Source organism: Phaenicophaeus curvirostris, chromosome 6 (assembly GCF_032191515.1).
Source record: "Phaenicophaeus curvirostris isolate KB17595 chromosome 6, BPBGC_Pcur_1.0, whole genome shotgun sequence".
Classification (NCBI taxonomy): Eukaryota; Metazoa; Chordata; class Aves; order Cuculiformes; family Cuculidae; genus Phaenicophaeus; species Phaenicophaeus curvirostris.
In genome coordinates, this window is record NC_091397.1 from 44,051,506 (window position 1) to 44,076,077 (window position 24,572).

The window sequence follows — 24,572 nt, forward strand, 5'->3', positions numbered from 1 at the left end:
TGAGTCTGAATAACATTTGACCTCTGAGATGATCTGCAGCAAAAAAAAAATCCACATTTTAATCACTTCCTATTTTATTCAAAAGAAAAACTGACAAAAAAGACCTTTTTTTCCTGGATTTCAGATATACTGTGGCTTGGTTTTTCCCCTGTGTAAGGTAAAAGCAAATAAGATCTCAGCCCTTCTTTGCTGTACCTTGTTCTTCTGTACCATCTTTTATTTCCCTCTGTATCTATCTACTGGCTGCTCTAAACAGTTTGCATCTTTTAAATCCTTCATATAAAAGCTTTAGTATGAGTATTCATCACCATCGCCTATCTCATATCTTTGCATTTCTACAACTGTTTTTTTGTGAGATGATGATACATCTGGCTATGGGTGCTCCTAGTTAGGCATATCCTTAGTTTCTGAAATAGAAAAAAATACTGCCTCATCTCATTCTCTAGACATATTTTTTTTTGATCATCCATTCATAATGCAAGCAATACCTTCTGCCTGATGTCTTTAAAGTGGTTGTATATCCTCTGCACTAGAGACTGAGGCTATCCAAAACTGACAGCTAATTCAGTCCTAAAATAATTTTTAGAGTGTGTACAAAGCAGAAAGAACAGATTGACATGCAGCTACCAGGAAGAGTGTCCTTTGATATATAAACAGATAAAACCTAAACCATACATAACTTTCCAGAATCCATTTTCTGAGTGTCTTTTTACTTTCAAATGCCATTCTTCAAGCTAGGCATTTGCCAATTTATTACATGAAATTCAGAGCCCGTTGGCCCAGGTTTTATTCTAAACTATCACGCTGATTCTTCTTTTTAGTTGTATGTAGGTCTCCAACACATTGTTCTTTTTATCTGATCAACAGAGAAATGAACTGGCCTTGGAGGTAGACCATTTAAAACTGGAATCTCTTTTAAAGTAGGATATGTTTTTTTCAGTAGATGCTAAGAAGCTTGGCCATTAATTGCACCTAAAGTTTCAGGTGCTCAGCACTTGGTTCTTACTCTCCACCAGCTTTCAAATCATGTATATACTTCCAATTATGTCCTTCATACACTGTCATTGGCAGGATTCACATTTTTCACTGTAGAATAAGTCACATTTTGTGCACTTATGAGATGCCCTCTCCTTGCTTGCTTACTTCACTAGCCTCCATCAGAGATCTTTATAAAGATAAGACAAAAAAGTCTAGTATTCCTAGAAGTACTCTCTTTAAACCATAGGCTAGGCTTTGTCTCTTTGAGTGAGAGGATGGGTCCCCCAGGTGAGCCCTTATAAAGCCAGTATAGCAATGCCATTCTTTTCTTTTGTGGCACGTAGCAGTATTATCAAGGGACATGTTCCTAAGGGAACATTTTATAGGGCTTTAGAAAAGGAAAAGAAGAATTACAGACCATGAGAAGATGGGAAAACAAGTTACTTTTGATTCTAAGCTGTTTATTTATCTTGAGCATGGTAGCTATATTTAGAAAGAAAAAAACTGCTACATAGGTATAAAGCCATAAGGAAACACAGGAGAGTATATTGCACAATAAGTTTGAGTAACAAAATTGAGTTGGAAGGTGCTACTTCCACTTTAGTGAAGTGTCTCCTTAATTTCAAGAAGAAAGTTGTATGTCCAGTCTGGTGGAATGTGTGCTGAATTTCCCTGTTATCTTTCCCTAGTCTCACATGAGAAATATTGTGAAAAGGTGTTTAAGGGTGAATTGCTGGAATCAGACTCAGTTTGAGAAAGACTTTCCTCTTATTTAGGTGTGAAGAGGATGGTATCTCAAAAGCAAGCAGCGCTTCTGAAATCTTCTGATAAGATTTAGAAAAAAAATCTTAAGCCTTTTATGGGACTCCTAGCAAGAATGAGTCTCTTATCCCTAAGTACATCTACAGATCTAGTCCTTGATGTCCACTATGCAATTTCTGTAAATCTCGCACTTAAATAAGGGAGGATTTTCTCAATAATATGCCTTTGTATGTCTCTGATTATGCCTTAAACAAGTGGGCCCATTAAAGACCAAGACTGTTCTGTATCTGTAAGTGTTCTCTCCATGAAGCAAACCTCCTTTGAAAATGACTGCATCTGACTAAGGGATGGAAAACTTTCAGATGAGTCCTCTTTAGAGCTGGAAGATTTGTGTGTCTGAGAAAAGAAGACTAATGAGAAAAAGCCCCCTTCACTGCAACGCTTCTTCCCCTCCTCAAGCATTTTCTGCTGTCTAGGAGCTTAGTGGGGTTTTGGATACGCTACCCGATTTCCCGTGTTTGAAGGCAAGTCTGAGGATAGTTACTGCAGCTCCATAGGAAGGTTAGTTTTGCTAGGCAGACAAGGCTGTGGGGCTCTAACACGTTGGACCTAGGGTGAGAGAGAGAGGTGAGAAGAAGTTCATCTGACTGCCAGGTTCACAAGCAATGGACTTCACCCTGGCCTTTCTTCTAGCCCTACTGCTCCACCAAGCACCCTAAAACTAACCCACAGTCCATCAGCATAGTGAGGAAGACATTGCCATGCTCCATTGAGACATATGTGAATGATTAGTTGATATTTTGATTCAGACAAAATTAATAGTCCACAGTATATTATGAGTTTCGTAGACAAATAAACCATAGTGGATTTTTGTCATCTAACTCTGCCATGGCTTCTTTTTGCTATCTGTGGGAAAATCCTTCAGGGAAGAATTTGGTAGGAAAAAAGACTTGCACTGCTTCATAATCCTGTAATACAAATACCGAATTTCCTGGGCTACAATGTCAGAATAATTAACAATGAAACACCAGTGGTGAGGGAGCTACCAAGTGGGATATCTCTGGATCAGTATTGGGTCTGGTATTAATTAATGAAAACACTAATTAATGTTTCTAGTTAACAATCTGGGGGATAAAATGAAGCACACATTGATCAAATTTGTAGAGGCCACGCTGTAGCTACAGTGTGATTGATCAAGATATTTTAGAATAAGAGGCAAATTTTAAATAGGGTGAGATTTTAATTTAGATAAATGTAAAACAATGCACTACAGGGTGACACTTCATAAAATGAAAGGCTGCTGGTTAGAGATTGGTAACACAGAGAGAAACTTAGGACAGTGGGTAACAAATGGGGCACAAATCCCTATACTATGGAGCTTTCAAAAGACAAATAGCTTTTCTGGCTGTACAGAGAGTAGAAGGGAGATTATTTGTAGGATAGTGACCATAAGGGTATCTGTTCTGTGTTTCTAGTGCAGCAATGTAAGCGTAAAGCTTCAACCTGCTATCCACGTGAAATAAACTCTTTAATTGTGACCTCAAGGTTGGAGTTTTTGAGAGTGATGCAGAGCTGATAGATAAGTGTACACAACCTCTGAAAGACACATGAGCACAGTGTGTTCCACTGATAGTCCACCTCTCAGCCGTGTAGCATCTAATCAGGCACCCTGCATATGATCCATTGATGCTAACTTTTGATGTATTCCTGGGCTTGGGAAAATGTAAAGGGAGGAAGCAGCTTTGGTCATGGAAAATGTAGCAGGATGTAAGTGTAGAAGTCTCGGCCTCTACCATCTTATCAACCTGTCCCTACCAGCTACAAAACTGAACTAATATTATTTTCTGATTGGTGGAGAAGGCTGGTGAACATGAATAATGTAACCAAGGAAAGAAGTTGAGAAATGGGTGCTGCTCTTGAGCCTTTTTTTAAGAGCTGTGGTCTTTTAACCGTATCGTCTTTCTTTGAAAAGCACTTATTTTTATGCAGGATAAATGGTACCATTTGCATATACTTAGGCATTTTTTATAGTAATAGCTTGTAATTTCATAGAATTGTGGAATAGCTGAGATTGGAAAGGATTCGTGGAAGTCATTTAGTCCAATACACTTGCTCAAAGCAGAGTCAGAAAGAGCAGATTGCTCAGGACTGATTGTAAAATTTTTAATATCTCCAAGGCTGAAGACCCACAACCTTTCTTAGCAGCAGATTGCAGTGCTTCATTACTATTTCAGTGGTTTAATAAATAAATATTTTTATTTAGATGGAACCATATTTCAGATTGTGCCTACTGCCTCTTGCCTTTTCACAGGGTGCTAAGAAGATTAGCTCCCTCTTCTTCAGTGCCCTGCCACCCTCCTGTATTTATGCATATTAAGAAGATCCTCCTGAGCCTTCTCTCCTCCAGACTGAACAGTCCCAGCTTTCATAGTCTCTTCTCCCATGATAGATGCTCCAGTTGTTGTCTTCGTGGTTGTTTGCTGTACTTGCTCCAGTTGACACATGTATGTCTTGTGCTAGGGAGCCTGTAACTGGACATGAAACTAAGAATAGACCATTTAGTTAAAATCTTAGAAAATCTAAATCAGTGATGTATATTGAAGATAGTTTGCAACATTCAAAATAAAAAAGGAACTGGATCAAGTTTTAACTAGAATTCAACTAATATGTAGAATCATAGAATAGTTTGGTTTGGAAGGTGCCTTAAAGATCATCCAGCTCCAACCCCCCTGCCATGCGCAGGGACACCTCCCACCAGACCAGGCAGTACAAGGTGCCATCCAGCCTGGCCTTGAACACGTCCAGGGATGGGGCAGCCACAGCTTCCACCTGTCCAGCTGCTAGCAGTTTGCAGGGGAGTAGTGGGACAAAGTCTGTATTTGTTGATCAGCTCCTTAATATATTTGTTTTCAGGGTCTGGGTGCTATGTGCATATGTATCTATACAGCTGTAGATGAATATATCTCTGTATGAAATGGGATTTATTTACATCTTTTATAAAAGGATCTGGGTGCTGTTTGAGAGTTTTGCCTGCTAGTGCTATATTTTATAACTGTCATTAAAGATTTCTACAATACTGGGCAGGGTTTGTCTAAGTGTTGTGTGAGAGCTGCTAAAATCACCTTGGCTGAAACCACATGCAGTAGTTGAACAAATAGGTTAAATAGGTTAACTCTATACTTAATGATACTGGATAGTTTCCATGCCAGAGCTGAGAGATGTTGTTTGCCGTTTTCTGAACACATAATGGTTAATTATTTGAGTATAAATTGCATTCATTACTAGGTAAAGCTGAAGTGTTTAAATTTCTTTCTTTTCCTTTAAAATAGAGATGGCATAAGAAGCCACAGAATTTCTTTAATAAAACAGAGGGCACAACATGAAGGACCTGTTCTTTCAGGTGTCAGAATGCCTGTTTGGAAATTTTTGTCACATTATTTTAAACCAGAGAAAAGAGAATTTTTCACTAAAAAACTACAACATTCTGACAGCTGATATGGTACGTTGAAAGCTTGTCTTTGCTTTCCCTGGTTCATTATTTCATTTCTTAAAGGAGAGTGGAGGGGAGGAGAACATTAGTGATATGTACCACTGACTTACTGTTGTTCATGCAAATTTTTCTAGTTAAGAAAGCTAGTTTAATATTTCACTCTTTAATCTCTGTTTCAATGAGGAATTTAAGGGGCTATTAAAGAAAATGTAGAATTCTGGTATTGGCCAAGGCCAAGTTGTGGAGCAATCACATGATGTCCTCCTACACTTTTGAGACCCCAGCCATCTGGATTTCTGCAGGTGACTCCCTTCTGCTGGGTAAGTACCCATATGGGGCATACAACAGGCAGGGGCACTGGTGGTTGCTGAAGCACCAATGCTAACCCAGCCTGACAAAAGCTTGGCCATGCACTTCAGAACTTTGCAAAGAAGGATCTTTAGCCTGGTATGGTTTTTCAGTGAATGGCGTATATGTAACACTGTGATCTTAGACAAAAGTTAGAGGTTATACAAAACCTGGTATTTGTCCATTTTAAAAGAACCATTACAACTCAATGCTTTCACCTGCTGAATCTTCTGTGTCTGTGGCTTGTGTTTTCCGTCTCTCTATCCTTGTCCTTCTGCTTACGGTGATCCTGGCTTTGCAGAGTGTTTGCAATTAAAATTCTTATGCTACAACATGTCACTGGTCATAACATTCCCCTGGCTTCACAGCAACAAGTGTACTTGGCAACTTCCAGTGCTGGCAACTCCAGTTTTCTTCCCCTTCAGGTGGTCAGAGCCACACAAGTGCCAACAAATTTGACAAAGCACAGAAGCGATGTTTCTGACTCAGCAGGGCTTTGTACCAAAGTGAGGGCAGGAGAGTTATTGTGTCAAGTGCCCACAATTGGCTGGCATCCATGGATGGGAAATGACGTGAAAGTGGAAGATCACCTTGTAAGCAGGTCTGGTGCTGCTGAAACAGATGGGCTGAAGTATAAGCTGCCAAACAGTCATTTAGGAACACAAAATGGATTTTTTGCAGGCAGGTTTCCAAATGTAAAATGTCAGAATGGTTGCCTGTGTCAAGCCTCTAAACCTGAAAGGAAGGATATGTGTGAGTAGTGTGGGATGAGCTAATGCTGAAAACAAACATGAATCTCTGTCTTGGATCCTTTCTTGGATCTGTTGAAAGATTTTTTTTATGTAGCTGTGAGACCTAGAAGGGATGAGTGGGAGAAGAGCCCTGCAAAGCAGTATTATTTCCCTATCACATGGATCACTTTGGACAAACTGTGCTGACAAGGTAAAGAAATTATTTCTTTTGACTCCCACAGATGTTGATGGGCCCGTAACATTGCTCTGACTGGTTAGTCTTTGGCAGCTGTATTTAATAGCTTCTGGACAAATACTTTATCATTAGCCAAGCTCTAAATAATTTCCTATATACAGAAATATACCTCAGTAAAGACTAAAAGGACTTTGAGTTAATCTCCAGTAGGCTATGGAGTTGTAGTGAGGACTGAATTGACTTGCTGAAATAAGTGCCCAGATCCTCTCTGGGACTTTTCTGTCTAGAAGATCAGCAACAACAAAGCAGGGGGAAAAAAAACCCAACCCAAACTTCTAGAACAGTGAAACTCAAGATAATTGATGGAAATGTGCTTTGCTGCTTTCACATCCCCTACCAAAGCCAGGCAAACAGTTATTACTTGTCTGCTGATCAAAGGTGCAAAGTCGAGATGGGCTTACAGAGAGAAAAGTAATGACTTGAAAGGAAATGAGCTTGCAGGTAAAATTCAAGGCAAAGGCTCCAATTGCAAGCTAAGCTTTATCTGAGCTTACATTGTTATGCCCTGTAACTGGTGCCTTGCAGTTCCAGTTTAGAAAGTGGAGAATGAAAGAAACCATTAATCTGGCTGAAATCCACATAACAGGATTGTGTGCGAAACAAAAGTGAAATCAAACAGTGCAGTCCATGAAATACAACTTGAGGAAGAGGGAAGAATATGCTAGAAACAGCAGTTTTCTAAACTCTTTACTGCCGCTGAAGAAGCTTTATGGTTTATTCTTCGTAGCGAGAGGTATAGGAAGAACATAGACCTAGTTACTATTGTTTCATTTTTGCAGCAGATAGGACTGTTGGAGCATGCTGTCAGGGGAATTATTTGCATTTGGTAAAATGCCCCTCAGTTTTTCCAGCTCATACTGCCCTGATGGCACTTTAACACTGGTCATTTGTTTTAGCCTCTGCATTTGATGTTTTGATTTTCACTAGTTGCTCTGCAGAAAAGGATTGTGCAACAGTCCAGGACTACCAATCTTTGGGAAGAGGCAGAAAACATGCATTCAGATCTCAAACTCCAGATGGGGAAGCCTCTTTAACTGTGCAGTAAGAGAACTTGCTTAAATTATGGATAATCTGCTGCATAAATCTATCTTCTCCTATTTCATAAAGCTTCCTAGCCATACAGTTTGGAAACTTGTATCGACAGTGAAAGGCAAGAGGATTCAAGAAAAGGTAAAAACAAATGAAAAAAACCAACCTCCTTCAATTGCAACCCTGCAGGTGACTTGGCTACATCTTAAATGGAGAGAATCAGAAGTTTAGTGCAGTGTTTTCTAAATGTCAGTATCTGGGAGTAATGGCTATGTTTAAGTTTTTATAAAAGCTTTGTGACTTTGAAAAAATTGGCCCTGAGAACAAATGATTTTTGACTCTAAGGAAATTATTGGCCACTTAAAGCAATTTCAGTTCAAGACCATGAGCTTTAAGTAGTCTGTCTGAGGACCACAAAAATCCTTATTTCACTGCTGTCAGGAGCTATTTTCAGTGTAATTCCAGTTCCTCTTGAATCACTCATTTCCATCCCGGCTGGCTGAAGAAATTTTCAAGCTTCCTTTTACTTGTGGTGGTCTTGAATCTCTTCATTGCACTAAGGGGGTGTGTTTGAGAAAATTAATTCCTACATATGTATAAATAATAAACCAGACTTCCCCTCCCTTAACTGTTTTGTTAGCCATAACAATATGTTCTGTGCTGTAAGGGCTTTGAGACTAAGATCCTAATTAGTCTGAGATCAGGTGTAGGGACAGGTCAGTGTTTGAGCTGTTCGTCATGTAAATCTGTGTTAAATAAAAGGTTTAATTCTTGGCTGTAAGGCTTGTAATTTAGTTTCTCAAATGTTTTGGTAGATCATGATTTCTTGACTTAAATGCAACCTGAATATCCTTAGGAGAACTGAATTGTCATCTGAAGTTGTTGCTAGAAGTGGAAGCCATTTCGGGGGAGGGAGAAGGGGTGAGTCTGGAACAGGGCCACTTCTGATAAGTAACTGTTCTTTTTCATCCCATATGTGCTCAGTATTAGACTATGTGATGAGCATTCAGAAGCAGAAATTCTTCATTTCTTTGAAACAGTTAAATTTCTTTGCTCTTTGCGCACTAAATGACGTTGAATAGCATACTTCTCTAAATAAGAGGTCAGCAAGCAAAGAAAGGCATGTTCTACTATATGATATATTTTGGAAAATATGTACCAGCGCTATAACTGGAGAGGAAATCTGCTTTTCCTGTTTTGGTACAGTAACATTCGTTGTTTTCTTTCTCACTCCTAATGTTTTTACAATTGCTAACAGCTTAAGCACTACATGCTTAAAGAAACATTGTATTCATTCTCCTTGGGTTTGTCTGATGTTGGCAGAGCGGATTTTCACCAAATATTAACATTTGCTGCTTTGACTCTACAAACATACACTGGGTGGGAAGTGCAGCTGAGCTCAGCAGGTTGTCCTGCATGATATTGAGAACAAGCTTTTTATTTCTGAGGATCACATTCTTTTATCCAGTGGGGTAAGTCCTTGGGATTGTTTACTTAATAATGGCTCAATGTCTTTTAATAAATATTATCAGTAGATGACTGCTTTTTCTTTGAGTTTTTTTTGTCATTGTTTTCTCAGTATTCACCCATTACTGATCTGGACAGGTATTAAATTAAACCTCAGGAAGGCTGATGGATCCATGCTAACAGTGCTGTTGTCATGCTTTGTTCAGAAAGTTTTTGTCTGATACTTACAGTGCTGCTTGTACAATCATGGAGGCAAAAATCGCAAGCACAGGATGTGTGCAGGGCTGGTTAGCAATAACTTTGAGTTGGTCAAGGTTTTCCTGACAGCTTACCTTCAGAGGATGCATAGACCAGTTATAACTTGAACATTCATTGGTGGAATTGAATGGTTTAGAGAGCAACCTGTAACTTGATGCTAAATGTAATCATTCCATTTGTTTAAGGATGCGAATATCTTCAGTGTGATATATTTCTGGCATTGCTGCTCCAAACTGCTGGAAGAAATCCATGTAATCAAAACAAGCATTCACGTGGTTATTAGCATGTTACTCCCAAGACAAAAAGCTTTATCAATATAAAATGAACTGAATGTGATGCTACTATTCATTCTCTTTACATTGCCAGATATTATGCAGTGAATGTAATGAGGCTTGTTGAAGAACTGCAATTCACTGTGATGTTCCAGAAAAGATACGCATCCTAGGAGACTTGTTCACTGATCAAACATTTTAAATGAAATACATTAAAATAAGTGCAATGGCTTCAATCTGAGGTCAGCTTTCAATGTTCTCTTTAATGAGTTGTGTTTTACTCTGGAAACTAGACAGCTAAAAAGCCTGTTTATTAGTTGCTTAGAAACTCTTCAGAAACTGATTATCAGTAAGAGCATTAGACCAAATATTTCAGTAAAAACTAAAGCTCTATAATAAATGTGTATTGTTCAGAAATAATAGATTCTGGAAATACCCACAGGATCTTAGGAAGTCCAAGAGTTAAACAGATTACAAGAAGGACATGTATATAGATAAGAGCATCCAGACTTATACTAAGAAGGATAAACTTGCTTGCTTCAGGTATACAGTGTGGTTTAAGAGGACTATTTCCATACCAGCAGTGTATTAAATGTTTCCTTTCTTGGATCACCTCTAGAATCATTCCGTACTGAACATGCCAGTCTCTAGAGCATGGACTTCATGGAGTATAGGTATGATCCAGTAATGGAATTATTTATGACATTTATGATATTCTCTCCTATTTTTAACTTAACTTGAATGTTTTAAAGGACAAAAATCTGAAAGCTCCTTGACAAGCTTTATAGAAATTGTATGAAAATGTGTTTTATGGCTACATGGCGGACTTTCTTTGAGAGTAAGTGACAATTTAACAGCATAGTTGAATTTAGGAGGTAATTCTGTTTAAAGAAGTTTTTTTTTCTAGAACTGTATAGCTATTTCTTGTGCGAATATTTTTTTTTAAGAGTAATTCTTATTCAGTTCTGTACATTGAATTTTTCCATAAAAATTATTATGATTAAGTTCTTAGAAGGTATGAGGTATTGAATATTAATTCAGCCTGAATAAGGAAATGAATGAAACAATGTTCTAGGACATGGAATTGTCATTGACAAGTAGAATTTTTTTCTATAAAAAAGTAAGGTCCAAATAGAAATGATAACGGAAGGACTTAGAAATTATAGAAAAGAAGACACCAGAGAGAAAGTGAAAATATAATGTATGATTTGATATGGTTACTGCTTCTTTTTGGGAGCTGGAAAACCTAAAGCCCTGTGAATTTTAGCCTTGGAAGTGACTGCAAGCAATCCTGAAACATCAGCTAGGTAGCCCTGGAAATGAGTTTTCCTCAGTGACTATGCAATGGGTTTGTGGTTTTAATGACATGGCCGGCTGATTCCAGTCAACCCCATTCCTGGATATATAAATCAGAAAACTTTGCTCCTGCTGATAAAACTGTAGTATAGCTATAAACATGCCAATTATTTTCTTGTCCAACATAAAAGGCCTGTTGTTTTGAGGTGTTTAAGAGGCCTCTCTGCTTAGATAAAATACAATAGAATGCATGTATGTGGCTTGTTTAAACGGTGCATTCCTTTCCTTGAAGTAATTTTCAAATTCATTTGGCTGAGCAAGAAATAAGTTTTGCCTTTGTTGCTAGTTCGAGTGAACCTCAATTAGCGTTTGAGGAAATGACTATGTAAGAGTATTGTTAAGGTTACCTCTTTCTAAAACATGTCCATGAAACTTAGACTTCCTGTCGAAAATGCCAGTTGGACCCAGATAAAACTTGTCAAAAGAAACTACGGGAGGCTTTTTTTCCTTTATAATCAGCTTCCAAAGGTCATCTGACCAACGTTAGATGAAAGAAAATGGAGGAACGTCATTTTGTGCTGAGAAACCACCAGTTTTCCTTCTGAATCCTAGCAGCAGACATTTCTTACAGCTTCTGAAGCCGATAGTTCCTAAGTATTACTTTTGAGCTACACACCAGCCACAAGATGAATGCTAAAATAATTTCTCTAGCTAACAGTTCATGCAGAAGAGTGATGCCATCCATGAGCTTCTTTTCATGAGCACTAACAGATGGAGCTTGATCCTTTAGGGGAACCACCAAATGAGCTCTGGGAGTCCAGAACCAAGGCAGTACAGAATGATTTGTACATTGTGCTTGGCATTGACAATACATATATCTTTAGCAATTAACGCAGCTGCTTTGGCAGAACCCTTTTTAGCCTCTTTTCTGAAAGAAGTAAGCTGTATTTGTCCTTCTCCCCCAGTAACTGTGGAACTCACAGATAGAAGAATCTCATAGATTTGAAACACCCACACACTTAATGAAAATAAGATTTGTGAGAGGGGAGGCATCCTATTAAAACTGCCTTTAAAAGCAGCATTTAATCAAAGAGACAATGCAAGGGAGAAGAGTCATGAGTACTTCATACACTGGAAAAACTCCAGTCAGTGTTGTCACCTCTCAGGTATTAAAAAAACCCCAAACACTACTGTTGCAACAGAGTGTGCACTGCTCTGAGCACCTTGATTGTAATCAGTTAAGGACTAGCATTTGTTTATATTAAATAGGATAGAAGAACTTGTACTAAGTAGAAGATCAAAGCACTCATAATCTGATGTAAGGAACATCTTGGACATCTGGACTGAAGAAGGATGTACTAAATCAGGCCTTGTCATCAAGATTGCCAATTTGGCAGAGGAACATAAGAAACCTGCCTGCAGAAGCAGGGCCCCCTACTCGCTGAGCCTGTGTAGTAGAGAACTTGCATGATGCAATCACCTGTAACATTTGTAATAAATTGAGCACAGAGGCTCCTGGCAGAGTGCTTGATTCATGAAAAAGCCACTAAGCACCCAGATTTGCACAACTCTGTGATGAAATCCATGTCTTGACTTGGCGTGTGAGATCAGCTGCTTGCATGCTGGGTAATGAATCCGATGTTTCAGACAACACTACCCTGGAGAACATATATGAGAAAACCCTCAATTCAGAGACCTGGTAGTGGTCGATTCCCTGCTGCAGCTTAAGCTTAGTCAGTTAACAGGTCATTCAAAAAGAGGATGACAGACTGCTGGAGACCCAGCAGGTTATTCTGCTAACTGTCACAGGAGAGCTAGTCCCTGCCATGAAAACATTGTCTTTCCTGAGTTCACAATTCAGTCACTGCTTTCTCAATTAATTTGATTAGAGTTGGATAATAGCAGCTATGCCGAGTTGCATCAAGCTGTTTTTCCTTCAAATCACTGTCCTAACTGTGACCAGGAGGGAATTGTAAGTTGCTCTAAGATCTGCGTAGGAACAGTACAGTTTGTCTTGTGAGGATGGTCTCCTAACAGACGTTAACAGATGTTTGCTTGTGTGGTGCATTTTTCTTTTGCCTTATGTTTTGTTTTCCTCAAAAATGGTGGCTCTCCCCACTTTAACAGTTAAAGTCTTATCTCTAAGTAACTGAGGAGATAGTGCTCACAAAGGACGGGCCTTTAATCAAGGAGAGAAAACCTTGCAGGCTGTGTGCAAATAGGAAATAAGGTACACCCTTCAATCAGTATTTGACACTTGGAATACTTTATCTGTTGTAAGCCCATATACTTGAAATTTTGGTTAGAGGCTCTTATGAAAGATTTTATAAAGATGAAATAGAGGTAGATTATTGTTTTCATGCACAGTTTACAGACAGAAGATCTCTTACATATACAGTCAGCCTGGATTACAGAAATAATTCTTCACAGCTTTAAAATATACATCAGTTGAATCAAAATGGCATTGCTGAACTCTGTAAATGTAGTCCTGATATGCCAAGCAACATTAGTATGACTGAACCTGACATATGTTTGACACACAGTTCCTGAAATTATAGGCTACAGGCATTTTAAAGGACACATCTCACGTCCTCAAATGACAATCTAAGACGTTTCCTAGAATCAGCTCTTCCAAGTGGGAAAGACTTCAGACATCTAGTCAGCCTGGAGATGAGATTCTGAGGATGCAGCTAAAGGGTCTGAATGGGACATATGACCCAGTGGAAGAGCTAGGCTTTTGCTGAAACAGCTGGCACTTGATCTCTGCTCTGAGCTAAACAGAACCTCCCACCACACACAAGTTAACCTCTGACTGGAAGTGATGTTATCTCTTAGTGTGTATAGGAGAGATGAGATCTATTATTGCCAGTGTTGTAACAGTGATAATGCTTGTATTATGTCTGTGGTAGTCCAAGTGCTACTACTGGGTTAAAAAGAAAAAGAGTGAGGCACCTATAGTCTAGCTTCGTTTTGCTTTTCTGGAGATTTCTGTATCTAAAGATGCATTTGGTGTAGCTGCCTCAAGTTTCGGGTATAAGTGCATATGACATATGTGGGTATTACAAATGACCTAGTACTTCTCTACTAGGACAATTAAAAAATCTTTATAGCTACTAATGAAAACGTCATTATAATGGCTTTAGATGTGTTAAATTGAGTTTGATTAATAATAGTGGTATACTTTTTGGTATATAAGAACTATACGTATGTTAGATTTGAGATGACACATTAGAAGCACTGCTTGCTTTGAGTAACTAGGGTGCTATGATTTTTTTTAGTTAAACAGAGGCTTGAGTCATTTCTCTAATGAAGCATTTTCCCCAATTTCTGTTCTTTGTTGTTCTGAAGCATAAAAAGTGCTGATTGCTGTGTATCTCTGGGGTTCTATGTCCAGCCTGCAATACTTTGTGATTCCCTAGGACTGTTGGTTATTATGTTGTTTAATATTTTATGCTTAACGTAGTTATGTCAAAGTGATTCTTGTGTCATAATTCCTTGCAGTTCACAAATTCTTTTGGAAAACATTGTCTTCTAATAGAGATGGGTAGCTCAGGTATCTTCTTTGTCGCATTAGCTTCTTCTAAACTCATTTGGATCAATATTTGAGAGACTCCATCAGAAGAAATCCACATTTGCTCTGGTTTGGCTTTAAGCTAAATTTTCTACTGTAGTTGCATAGAATTGTCTGGATTGTCAATTCCTGTCAGGATTGTGTGAAGTTTTCCTGGGACGTGCTGATTCTTCTTTTTTCCCCTTAAGTAGATTTTCTTCTTGAATTATGATCATTGATATTGAAGCTTGGATGGTTTGCCCCTTCAGATAAACATCTTTGAATTACTGTCTCATGGTTAAAATCTAAGCTAGGTCTCCACTGCTTTGTGTCAGAAATAACTAGTCATTTTTTTCAGGCATAGACTATGTCTATCTACATACATATATTTTACGATGAGTCGGTTTTGGTATTGTCATAAAAAAATAGCAACTAATACAAACCACTTCAAGGAAGTGCTATGCTAAACAAGGATCCTAATCTTAGGGTGTTGAGCATCTGCCTTTTTGACAAAAGCAAAGAGGAGCTGCGGTCCATTAGCATCTTGAAGAACTTATCTAGCCACTTATGGACTGTGGCAGCTCTTGACTAATGGTTTATACTATTCAAATTCTTATTTTAAGAAGTGGAAAACTTAATAATCTAAATGGTCAATGCTTATTTAATTTTTTGAGTCTAAATATATGAAATGGTCTGCTGAAGAATTCTCACATCGTTGACATTTACAATAGGATTGTGTGACATTTCATGAAATAGGATTTTTCATTTAGGCACTTCTAGTGACACTATATCGTATAGTGTGCCAGTTTCTGCTCTTAGGCAAGTATCACGGCTAAATGGCTACTGATGACAACTATTGCTTGGGGAATGGGGGGAGTGGAGAGGGCTGGCTGCCACTTCCGAAATCTAGTAAAATGAAAAATCTCGACAGAATCAACACTGCAGTAGAAAGCTCAAGCATTAGAGAGACTAAGTTGGACTTTTACAGCATTATTTGTGTAACTGGAAGAGCAGTATTTGTAAACACAAGTATGTCAAAGATTGAAGGCCAAAAGAAAATATTTCAAAACTAAGATATATTCCATTATTGTAGCCTTATTTGTGTACAAATGAAACACATTATTTTTAACTAAAAAATTCTCTCTGTCCTGTCCCACTGTTTCCTCCCTTTTTAAACTGTGACTAAGTCTGCCAGATACAGGTGAATCAGATTTCATTTTTGGGGCTTTCATGTTAACATTTCTAGTACTGCAGAAAGACAAGAAACCCACAAAAATTTAGGTAGCATTTGAAGTTCTGAGACAGTAAAACAAAACATATACTTGTGATTCCTATTTTCTTAATTGCATTTCTTCAGCTGTGCCCTGTCAAAGTAGCTTATCAAACCATCAGATGTACTGAACATTTGTTACAATTAAGAGGTATTGAGCTCATGTGCACTCAGTAACACATGTGTATATTCATATTTCTCCCCAGGAAATTAGACAGAGATATAGCAGCTCTGATTTTTTACCATATATTAAAATGAATTAGAGCAGAAAGTGCTCAAGAGGTATTAAAAAGGCTAGTTGAATGTGCTTTTGAATACTAGAAATTCCAAGACTGTTATTCCAAACAATTACAAAAAATACTTAGCCTTTCAAGTTCTGATTTCTTTTCAGAGAAATTTCATTTGGCCTTTCTCTTCAAGGTTTGAGGTTCATGCTTTCAAGCTTTTCTATGCAACTAAAAGGATCAGAAACTTTTTTCAGCATAGGCAAACATCTTTGCTACAATTGCACAGTTCCAGGAACCAGCATGTAATATCAAAGAATATGATATTAAGGCCCAGGAACTGCAAATGCTATTAAGACAGCATTATTGTGAGAGTCAGGCTTTTGGTTGTAGCCTTTCCCTGGTGTTCATGCTATGCCACACCTCTTTCTTTATGGCATTTGCCTTGTATCCACAGCAAGCGTGTTGTAGGCCACTACAGACTGAACTCAGTCCTTAGGACAAAGGGAGGAACCTGAATACTAATAGCAATCTTAATAATGATTGCCTTTCTTAGTATCATGTAGTATTTTCAGTGAGGGCTAACTATATATATATATATATGATCATTGCAAATATAGGACTTGGAAGTGCTGGCGTTGCTGTTAGACACTTCTAAACCTGAATAAATTTCATGTAGTTGCTCCTTCAATTACAGTACTCCAAAAGGCACTGTGTTTGAGCAGGGCTAATTTAACATGGAAGGACAGGATGTCGTGCCACAGCTATTTTCAAAGGTTGAATGCAGTTACTGTCGCAAATGGCTAGGCTGGTTCAAAATCATGTAAAAGTAGCGAAAAAAAGAGTGCTGCTTAAAGATAGGTGCTTGTGAAGCTTGTATACCTGCAGTAAACCTGGAACTAATTAGAAAATACTTGCTCAAAAGTTACCATCGGGATCAGAGGCCATTATGGGAATGGCCACAGAAATGTATGAAGTCACTTGCTCTTTTCTTTAAAATAGATGTACTTCTTCAAGTAGCCTAGGACTTGGGTGAAAAAAATGGTGGATTTCCTTTTGTCACAAACTGCACAAGAAATGCAATTCTAAAGATTTTGGCTCATCTAAAAACAGAGCTTTTTTTTATCACTAATTTTCAGTTTCTCCGTTAACAGTTCTGCATTTTTTTTTACAGTTTGACCTTGGAAGCAGGATCTTGATTAGACTCTGTAGGATGTAATAGTCTAATTGCTGCAAAGTTTAATTTCTTCAAACCTAGCACTCTCTTCAGCTATTCCAGTGAGACAATGGCTTAGGATATAACAGACTTTATCAACAGGAAAAACTGAAACACTAAGGTTACGTTATTTAAAATCCTCTATAATCTGTCCCAGGAAGTGAAAAACAGCATCAGACTCTGTATACACATTAAAGATGTGAGGCTGTAAACAACCAAAGAACAACTTTTCAAAAAGGGAAACCAGTTCTGGAGTGAAAATTATGGGAGATATAAAAGACAAATTCTGAAAAGCATCTGTTTTAGTGGAATGTTTATCTAATGGAGAAAATTCTCTAGGACTCCTGTTCTTCAATGTCAAGAGTAGCAAAATTAATTTTTTGGTTCCCACTGTATATACATGCAAGTACTTTCCAACTAATCCGTGTTGCTCCTACAATGTTAGAGGCTTTCAATGATAGTTTTATTTTTTTCCCCAATGAATGGATGATTTTCCACAGGTCATTCTGTGATGAATCAGAAACTGTTTACAGCTTGATATCTTCTTAGTTCAACATATTAAATAAACCATAGGTATATGTCTGGATGGATATATGATTAGATATAACCTAATGATAGATAACCTAATGACAGATTAAGTAAATCATTGATATGATAGGAATCACAGAAGCATGTAATGTAAGCTATATTTTATGTTATATGATTAAAACGATCTCATAGCAATAATATTTTAATACATCTTATAATATGATAATATTATAATATTATAATCTTCTGACCTTAAATATATTATATGAAATATGCAAGACACGATAAAACTCATGCCTCTGTTTAGAAATAAATAGATTCTGGGCAGTTTTCAAACAGTATATAGAATCTTTAGAGTTATACTTTACTTCAGATGAACTTCAAATAGGAAACAAGCTTTTCATTGATCTATCACCACCAGTTTCTGTAGCCTATAGATAGGGTTGTATCCATAGAACTCCTCAATAGATTTGGACTATGTCGGAGGCCCTTAAAGATGGAATGGGAACTGCCTAATATTTTTACTGAATGAGAAACTTCTTTTTTTTCCTTCTGAATTGGCAGTTGGCATGCTGACTTTGTACAGAATGTCCCCACTAGCCAGATGGTGGGGAGGAGGGCATAAGGTACAATTTTCAACTCTTTAAATTAAATCCCCCTCTGGTGCTTCTTGCCTTGTTGCAGATGCACAGAATGCAGCTGACATTAGTCACTAATTTACTGGAAGGGAGAGAAAGGGGCACCTCAGGGCCCTTTTAATTCTCTCATTGCAATAGGCTGGTGGGATATAATCTCCCAATTCATATGATATAGCTGTGAGGTTTGTCCCTCCCATATCCACTCCTGCCAGTTTCAGTTGGGACTGCATCCAACCCTTGGTGATGTATGGACTTGAGTATGTTATCTATTATTTAATGTAAAAGTTAAGCTAAAGATGGTGATGTTGCTGGAAAATATTCTAGCACCTATTTCCAAGGCAGACAGGAGCCTTTTTGTGCTGCCCTGAAATGGATGTTTGTTTTCCAGTCCCCTTGTGCTGATGTCTGATGTTCATCAGCAGTGGTAGGGGAATGCTTGTGAGCACTTGCTCCCACCTGTTTTGTCCTACCACAAACTTGCATAGGGTAGGGAATGAGGTCAGAACAACCTTGTTAAATTTGGGTATTTTTACAGAACGTACTTCACCGAGCTTCTGAGTGATACATAATCTGTGTGCACAATTTTACTTCTCCCCTTGCAGCCTTATCATTGGGCTTGACTAAAGGATGTATCTGAATACAGATTTAGTTTTTCAGTTCACCACTTGGGGTTACCTTAAGGTTAGAGGTCTTTTACACTAGTGAATGTAGCTGCAATAGAAGCATGCTACATTAATTGCTTTTATCGGTAACATCTACCAGCTTTAAAATGTGACCTCAGCCCACTTTTGTTAAGGCATAAGGGAAGAAAAAGCCCGTTTGAATACTTTACTTCAATTTACATGTGCACAGTAGTAATTCTGACAATAAAATGAAAGTGAAATGTGAGCTCTCTTGTAAAACAAAAGTTTATAATAAATTTCTACCAACCTGAAAAGCACATGCTTGCACTTGATAAAATTTTTGGCTCTGAGTCTGAATAAAATTACACAGTCCAACACATTACACTTAAGTGTTTTATCAAAAAAGAAAAAAAAAATCTTATTCTTGCCAGGAGCTGAAATGTTATAACTATGTAAACATCTGTTTATTACCTGCCAGCTCCTCACTGAGTATTACCTTCACCCCATTTTACTACCACCGATAATCTTGAAAAAGAATTTCCAAGTGCCGAGAGACTTGGCAAGATTACTTGTCTATAATATATGCAGCATTCCTGGAATTCTTGGCACACTAGCCTTGAATAAGTTCAAACTGAAGTACTTCACTACTGCTGTTTTGGTTTTTTTTTTAACTGTTTATAGTTTCATTGTTGAAATGTCTTTATTCTGCACCACAGACATCTTACTGCAGTGTAACTGAAATATTTGAAAAGTAAATGAGATGCTGCTCTTTCCCATCTAATGAATTGCAGTAGTCCTTCAGCAGGACATAAGCCTTTATTAGGGAGCAGTTTTCCACCTTCTGCTGTACTCAGGCCATGACATGACTGTAGCTGCAGCTGATGATGCAGAGGAACGGTGTCTTTGTCCCATAGCAGACATCCTAACAAGGCACGTCACCTGCCTCAGCTAGAGCTTCCAATAGCAACTTGCTTCCAAGCATATTCCAGTTATAGAGCACAATCTTCTTGGCTGTCTCTCTTGGCTGTCTTTTACGTGCAATGGGAAACTAGGTCTTTACTTGACAAAAATGAGGAGGATTGTCTCTGGAAATGCAAAACCTCAGTAGATAGGACAGAGGCACTTCTGAAAGCTTCCACTTTAGTACTGAAGCTTTTACTTAAGAGCTCTGTATGCCTTAAATGAAGGGAGAGGAAACCTCTATTGATTATATGCAATTAATATTTTTAACTATTTCAAAATAGTGCAGCTGAAGGAAGAAAATGGCAGGTAAGTATGGAAGATGTGGGAGACATGGAAGGTGTAGAGAAGGAAAGTATAGAAGATGAAATACAGGTTTGAGACAACATTTAAGTGTTATGGTCAGAAAATTAATTCATCTGATCTTTCCCTGAAGGACAGATAAAACCAGGTTTTCTTGAATGCTCTGAGAGTGTATGTTCACAACAGTTCAAAATGATTTAAGGTTGAAGCTTCTGTAGTTCTGCCACTGCCCCACACTGCCTTTCTGTACCAGTTCTGGCAGTTCAGCAGCAATGCCTTTTTTGAGGCAGGTTTTCTTCTTGGCTAGATCTGTCCCCTTGGGCTGGGTTACCAAGAGATGACAGTCTCAGGGCCAGCACACAGGAAGCACAAAACTGAACATCAGCAAATGGAGAATTACAAAAACCTGATTTTACATCAACTTAAACTGCTGCAGTGCTGCATTCCCCTCTGAATGCAGAATATTTGTAGAGATACTCGTCAGGGTTGGGATGAGAGGGTTAAATATAATGGTGTTTCAAAAATCAGTGAAATCTAATTTAAGACTGCCATAAACCAAAGTTCCTTAATTAGCATAATTGCACAGTGTCAAGACAGGGCTGAGCTAAGGTAATTTGAAAATCTAGTTATGTTTCTTACATCTTAACATGCTCAGACTTATAAAATGAAAAAAGTACTTGTTTCCTCTGGGAAAAATGTAACATTTCTCTTCTTTTAAACTTAGTGAGCTGATTTTTTAATATTGATATATATATGTATTTATATGTGTATATATATCCACACACATATATGTATATATATACATACATATGTGTATATATACACACATATGTAAAAACATTCAAACTTTGCATAAAAATACAATGAATTTTTCTCTGGAGGATTCTTTTCAGAGGTGAGGTAGTCACTTCTATCAGCTATCAGTTGAACAGCATATATGAAAGAGATGTGGGGGGGAAACAGGCAATGCAGACTTTACAAATGACACACACCATTTAAAGTGTCCAAATGAGAAGCTCCAATATAATCCCTGTCCTGTCTCCAGTCCTATAAGTACTCTGTAGAGGACTGTAAAAGCACTGGTGAGCTTTTGACATCAAGATGAAAGACAACAGATAATGAGATTAAATCAAATGAAAGTCCATCTTACCAGAAAGTAATTTTGTCTTCCAGAAAAGCTAATTTGTGCTCGGTGTACTGAGGACAGTTTGAATTATACCTGAAGCAAAGTAAGCAAATAGTTGAGATGTGCATTTTGACAGCAGGATCACATATTAACCCTTATCTGCCTCAAACTGAAGTGCCATAGGCCATATTAAAATATTATAGATGTTATGATTCAGAAAAATGTTTCTCTTATTCCAATGTATAGAAGAACTTCACACAAGATTAACAAAATTTGTAGTAGACTTCATGAGGATTACTCAACACTGGCAGAATTGAAACAAACGCATCTTTAAAAGCATCTTTAAAAATTATCTGGAAGGTGATTTCAGAGGAACAAATATTTCAAGTCCTGTTATAGAATCATAGAATAGTTTGGGTTGGAAGGGACCTTAGAGATCATCACTTCCAACCCCCCTGCCATGGGCAGGGACACCTCCCACTAGATCAGGCTGCCCAAGGCCCCATTCAACCTGGGATGGGGATCTGAGATAATCTAGTGGCTCCTTGCTGCTGAAAGCAACTTGCAGAAGGAAAGGTCTGACTTGGGCATCAAGAGGAGGTAAATTAGGAGACTTCTGTGGGGAAAAGGATGGGGAAAGAATGGGTGGGGAGCGGGGTCTGGTGACAGGATGACGGCAACTCTTCTTTCTGGTGACATGGGACACTTAAGTGATGCTGTGGCATCTAAACCACTTGTGGCTGTAAACATACCAAGGAAAAGAGAATGTCTGGGGCTGGGGGCTGCTTAAGCTGGAACTGAACATTTATGAAACTCCAAGTCAGCAGTTTCACTTGTTTTTAGAAAGTGTTTTCAGATCAGTGAACTAAAAAGAAAAAAATAGTGATCTAACAACCACTAGGATGTTCACTCTTCTTTTCCATCTAAACCTATGAATACTGTATATCCTTTCAAGTACTATTTTATAAAAAAGAGACTCTAATTGTGAAGTCTAGAGATTGTTTGATCTTTCATATTTGAATTTGTAATTGTTCTTCAAATATGTATATGTATTTTCACTGGAGTTATTCAGTCCTGGCTAGACACATTTGCTCAGTGGATATTCAGATAAGTATATTGTTTCAAGACTTTTTACAAGATTAAAAGTGTAAAACAAATACTATTGTAACACTTGGTGCATCATCTATTAAACAGCCATTGTTTGTAGGTGTAGAGATGGCAGAAATGGGAATATAAGTTTCAAGGATGGATATAGTCCTGATATAAGGCAGAAGAGGTGATTCCCAGCTGCCTGGCAGCATCACAGGCACGTATGACTGGGAGATATTCACTAATGTGAAAGAGATTGAGCCCCAGAGATGAAGCTTGTTTAGTTCTCACTATACAGTAGGGCTTGCTTTTGACTTTCTTCTCCTTTATTGACACATGAACAAAGAATGTTTCTTAGTAGGCCACCTTTGTCACTGATAATTAGATGCCAGTAGCTCCAGTTGCGAACAAGGTCAGTAACGTACAAGAATTCCCTCCCAATCTTCTCCTCAAAACTTCTTGCAGCATAATGTAAAGTCCAGATATGTTGTGGATGTAAACGGTCTTAGGACCTACAGGCTTTGGTTTTTTCCTTCATGAAAATATTTACTTAAGTTTTTCATATTTAATGGTACCATCTGATAATGAAAGCAAGAGTTACCTGTTTTAACAAACTTACTAAATATTTTTCATCTTGAGTTATCGTGCATGAGTTTTGTGTAGAAATTGAGGAATCGTAACTAGCATCACAAGTAGCTCAACATGGTTCTTTGTTTGCTTTACAAACAAGTTAACAGAAGCAGCAGCATCTTGGAGAAGAGTCATTCCTACAATGACAGTGCTACCTACTTGTAGTGGGATGCTTCTTGGAGTAACCACGGACATATTTAAGTAACATGGCAGCTATATGGGGCAGGTCTAAAATTATGCATTACGTATTCTCAAACAATTAACCAGCTTGTCATCATCTTATTCTCCTAAATGCAAATATCTAGGGTTCATACTTTAAATCAGCATGTGTATCTCTTCTTTACATCTCAAAATATAGACAAATTTATGATATTTTAGCACTCAAACAAATTTATCTTCAAGAGCTTCAAAAGAGGGAAGCATGCTCTTAAACTTCCACCTCGTTTAGCTGAGGAATTCAAGAGGTGTGCTATTATAGAGTTGGCAGATATAATTAAAATGTTTAAAATTTAGTTTTCTTAAATGCTTCTTATGAACTGACAAAGACTGATTTTGGTTTCTTCTGGTGCTTAAGAAAAACAAAGCCAAGGTGACAGGTCATTAATCATGAGATGTCAATGCAATTGTATTTCTCGGACCATGTTGTCATGCTCCTTTAGAAACAGAGTGTAAAGCCTACAATTAGCATGTCTCCATTAGATTTTGACCTTGAAAGTCAGAAGGCATTTTGCTCATACTAGTGCTGTGCATCATACTTTAAAATAAAATTTATTATCTCAATAGAAAATACTTTTGTTTAAAAAACCTTTCCCATTCTTGAAGCTCAGCATTGGAACCACAGTTTCAAATAATATTCCTTAGGTGTCTGGGTAAACATCATTGAATTGGTAAAGTTGGGTTTTTTTCCATGGTACACAGCTAGTGATAAGGGTTGGTGGATTCAGTGGGTACATGGTTAGTAGAGAAAGCCAGGTTTTAAAAAGTAGTCACCTGAAGTGTTTAAGATTTTGCACTTAGTCTTTGTTGTTGTTGGGTTTGGGGTTTTTTTAACTAACATTTGACAGAACGTGATAATTTGTCTGGGTATTCAAAACTAACTACACTGCAAGTCTAGCCTGGGTATACTGTAACCCTAAAAATAGCAGCTACTCCATGTTTCTTAACTAAGCTGGTGAATGACAAGAAGTTGGGCGGCCTGTTGACACTCCTGAGGGCAGAGAGGCCCTGCAGAGTGATCTGGACAAATTAGAGAGCTGGGCAATCATCAACTGCATGAAGTTTAACAAGGGCAAGTGGCAGATCGTGCACGAGGGACATAGCAATGCTGGATTTACAGACTGGGGAGTGAGAGGCTGGAGAGCAGCACTGCAGAAAGGGATCTGGGGTTTCTGGTTGATGGTGAGTTGAACATGAAGCAACAGTGAGCCCTGGTAGCCAAGAGGGCCAGCCGTGTTCTGGGGTGCATCAAGCACAGCACTGCCCGCTGGTCAAAGGAGGAGGTTGTCCTGCTTTCCTGAGCACTGCTGCC

At 38.1% G+C, this 24,572-nt stretch overlaps 1 protein-coding gene across 2 annotated transcripts in view; it reads left to right on the forward strand.

Moving 5' to 3' along the window:
* The window catches only part of ATP2C1 (ATPase secretory pathway Ca2+ transporting 1), a 96,640-nt gene that overhangs the window by 16,593 nt on the left and 55,475 nt on the right, over positions 1-24,572 (forward strand). Inside the window, exon 1 of one of the 2 annotated variants that reach the window (XM_069859996.1) lies at positions 7,545-7,735. The exons of the other annotated variant lie outside the window; for it this stretch is intronic. Within the exon in view, the coding sequence (XP_069716097.1) occupies positions 7,628-7,735 (108 nt within the window). The 5' untranslated portion in view covers positions 7,545-7,627. Of the gene's footprint in view, positions 1-7,544; positions 7,736-24,572 lie in introns of those variants that run through there. 2 annotated transcript variants of the gene reach the window in all.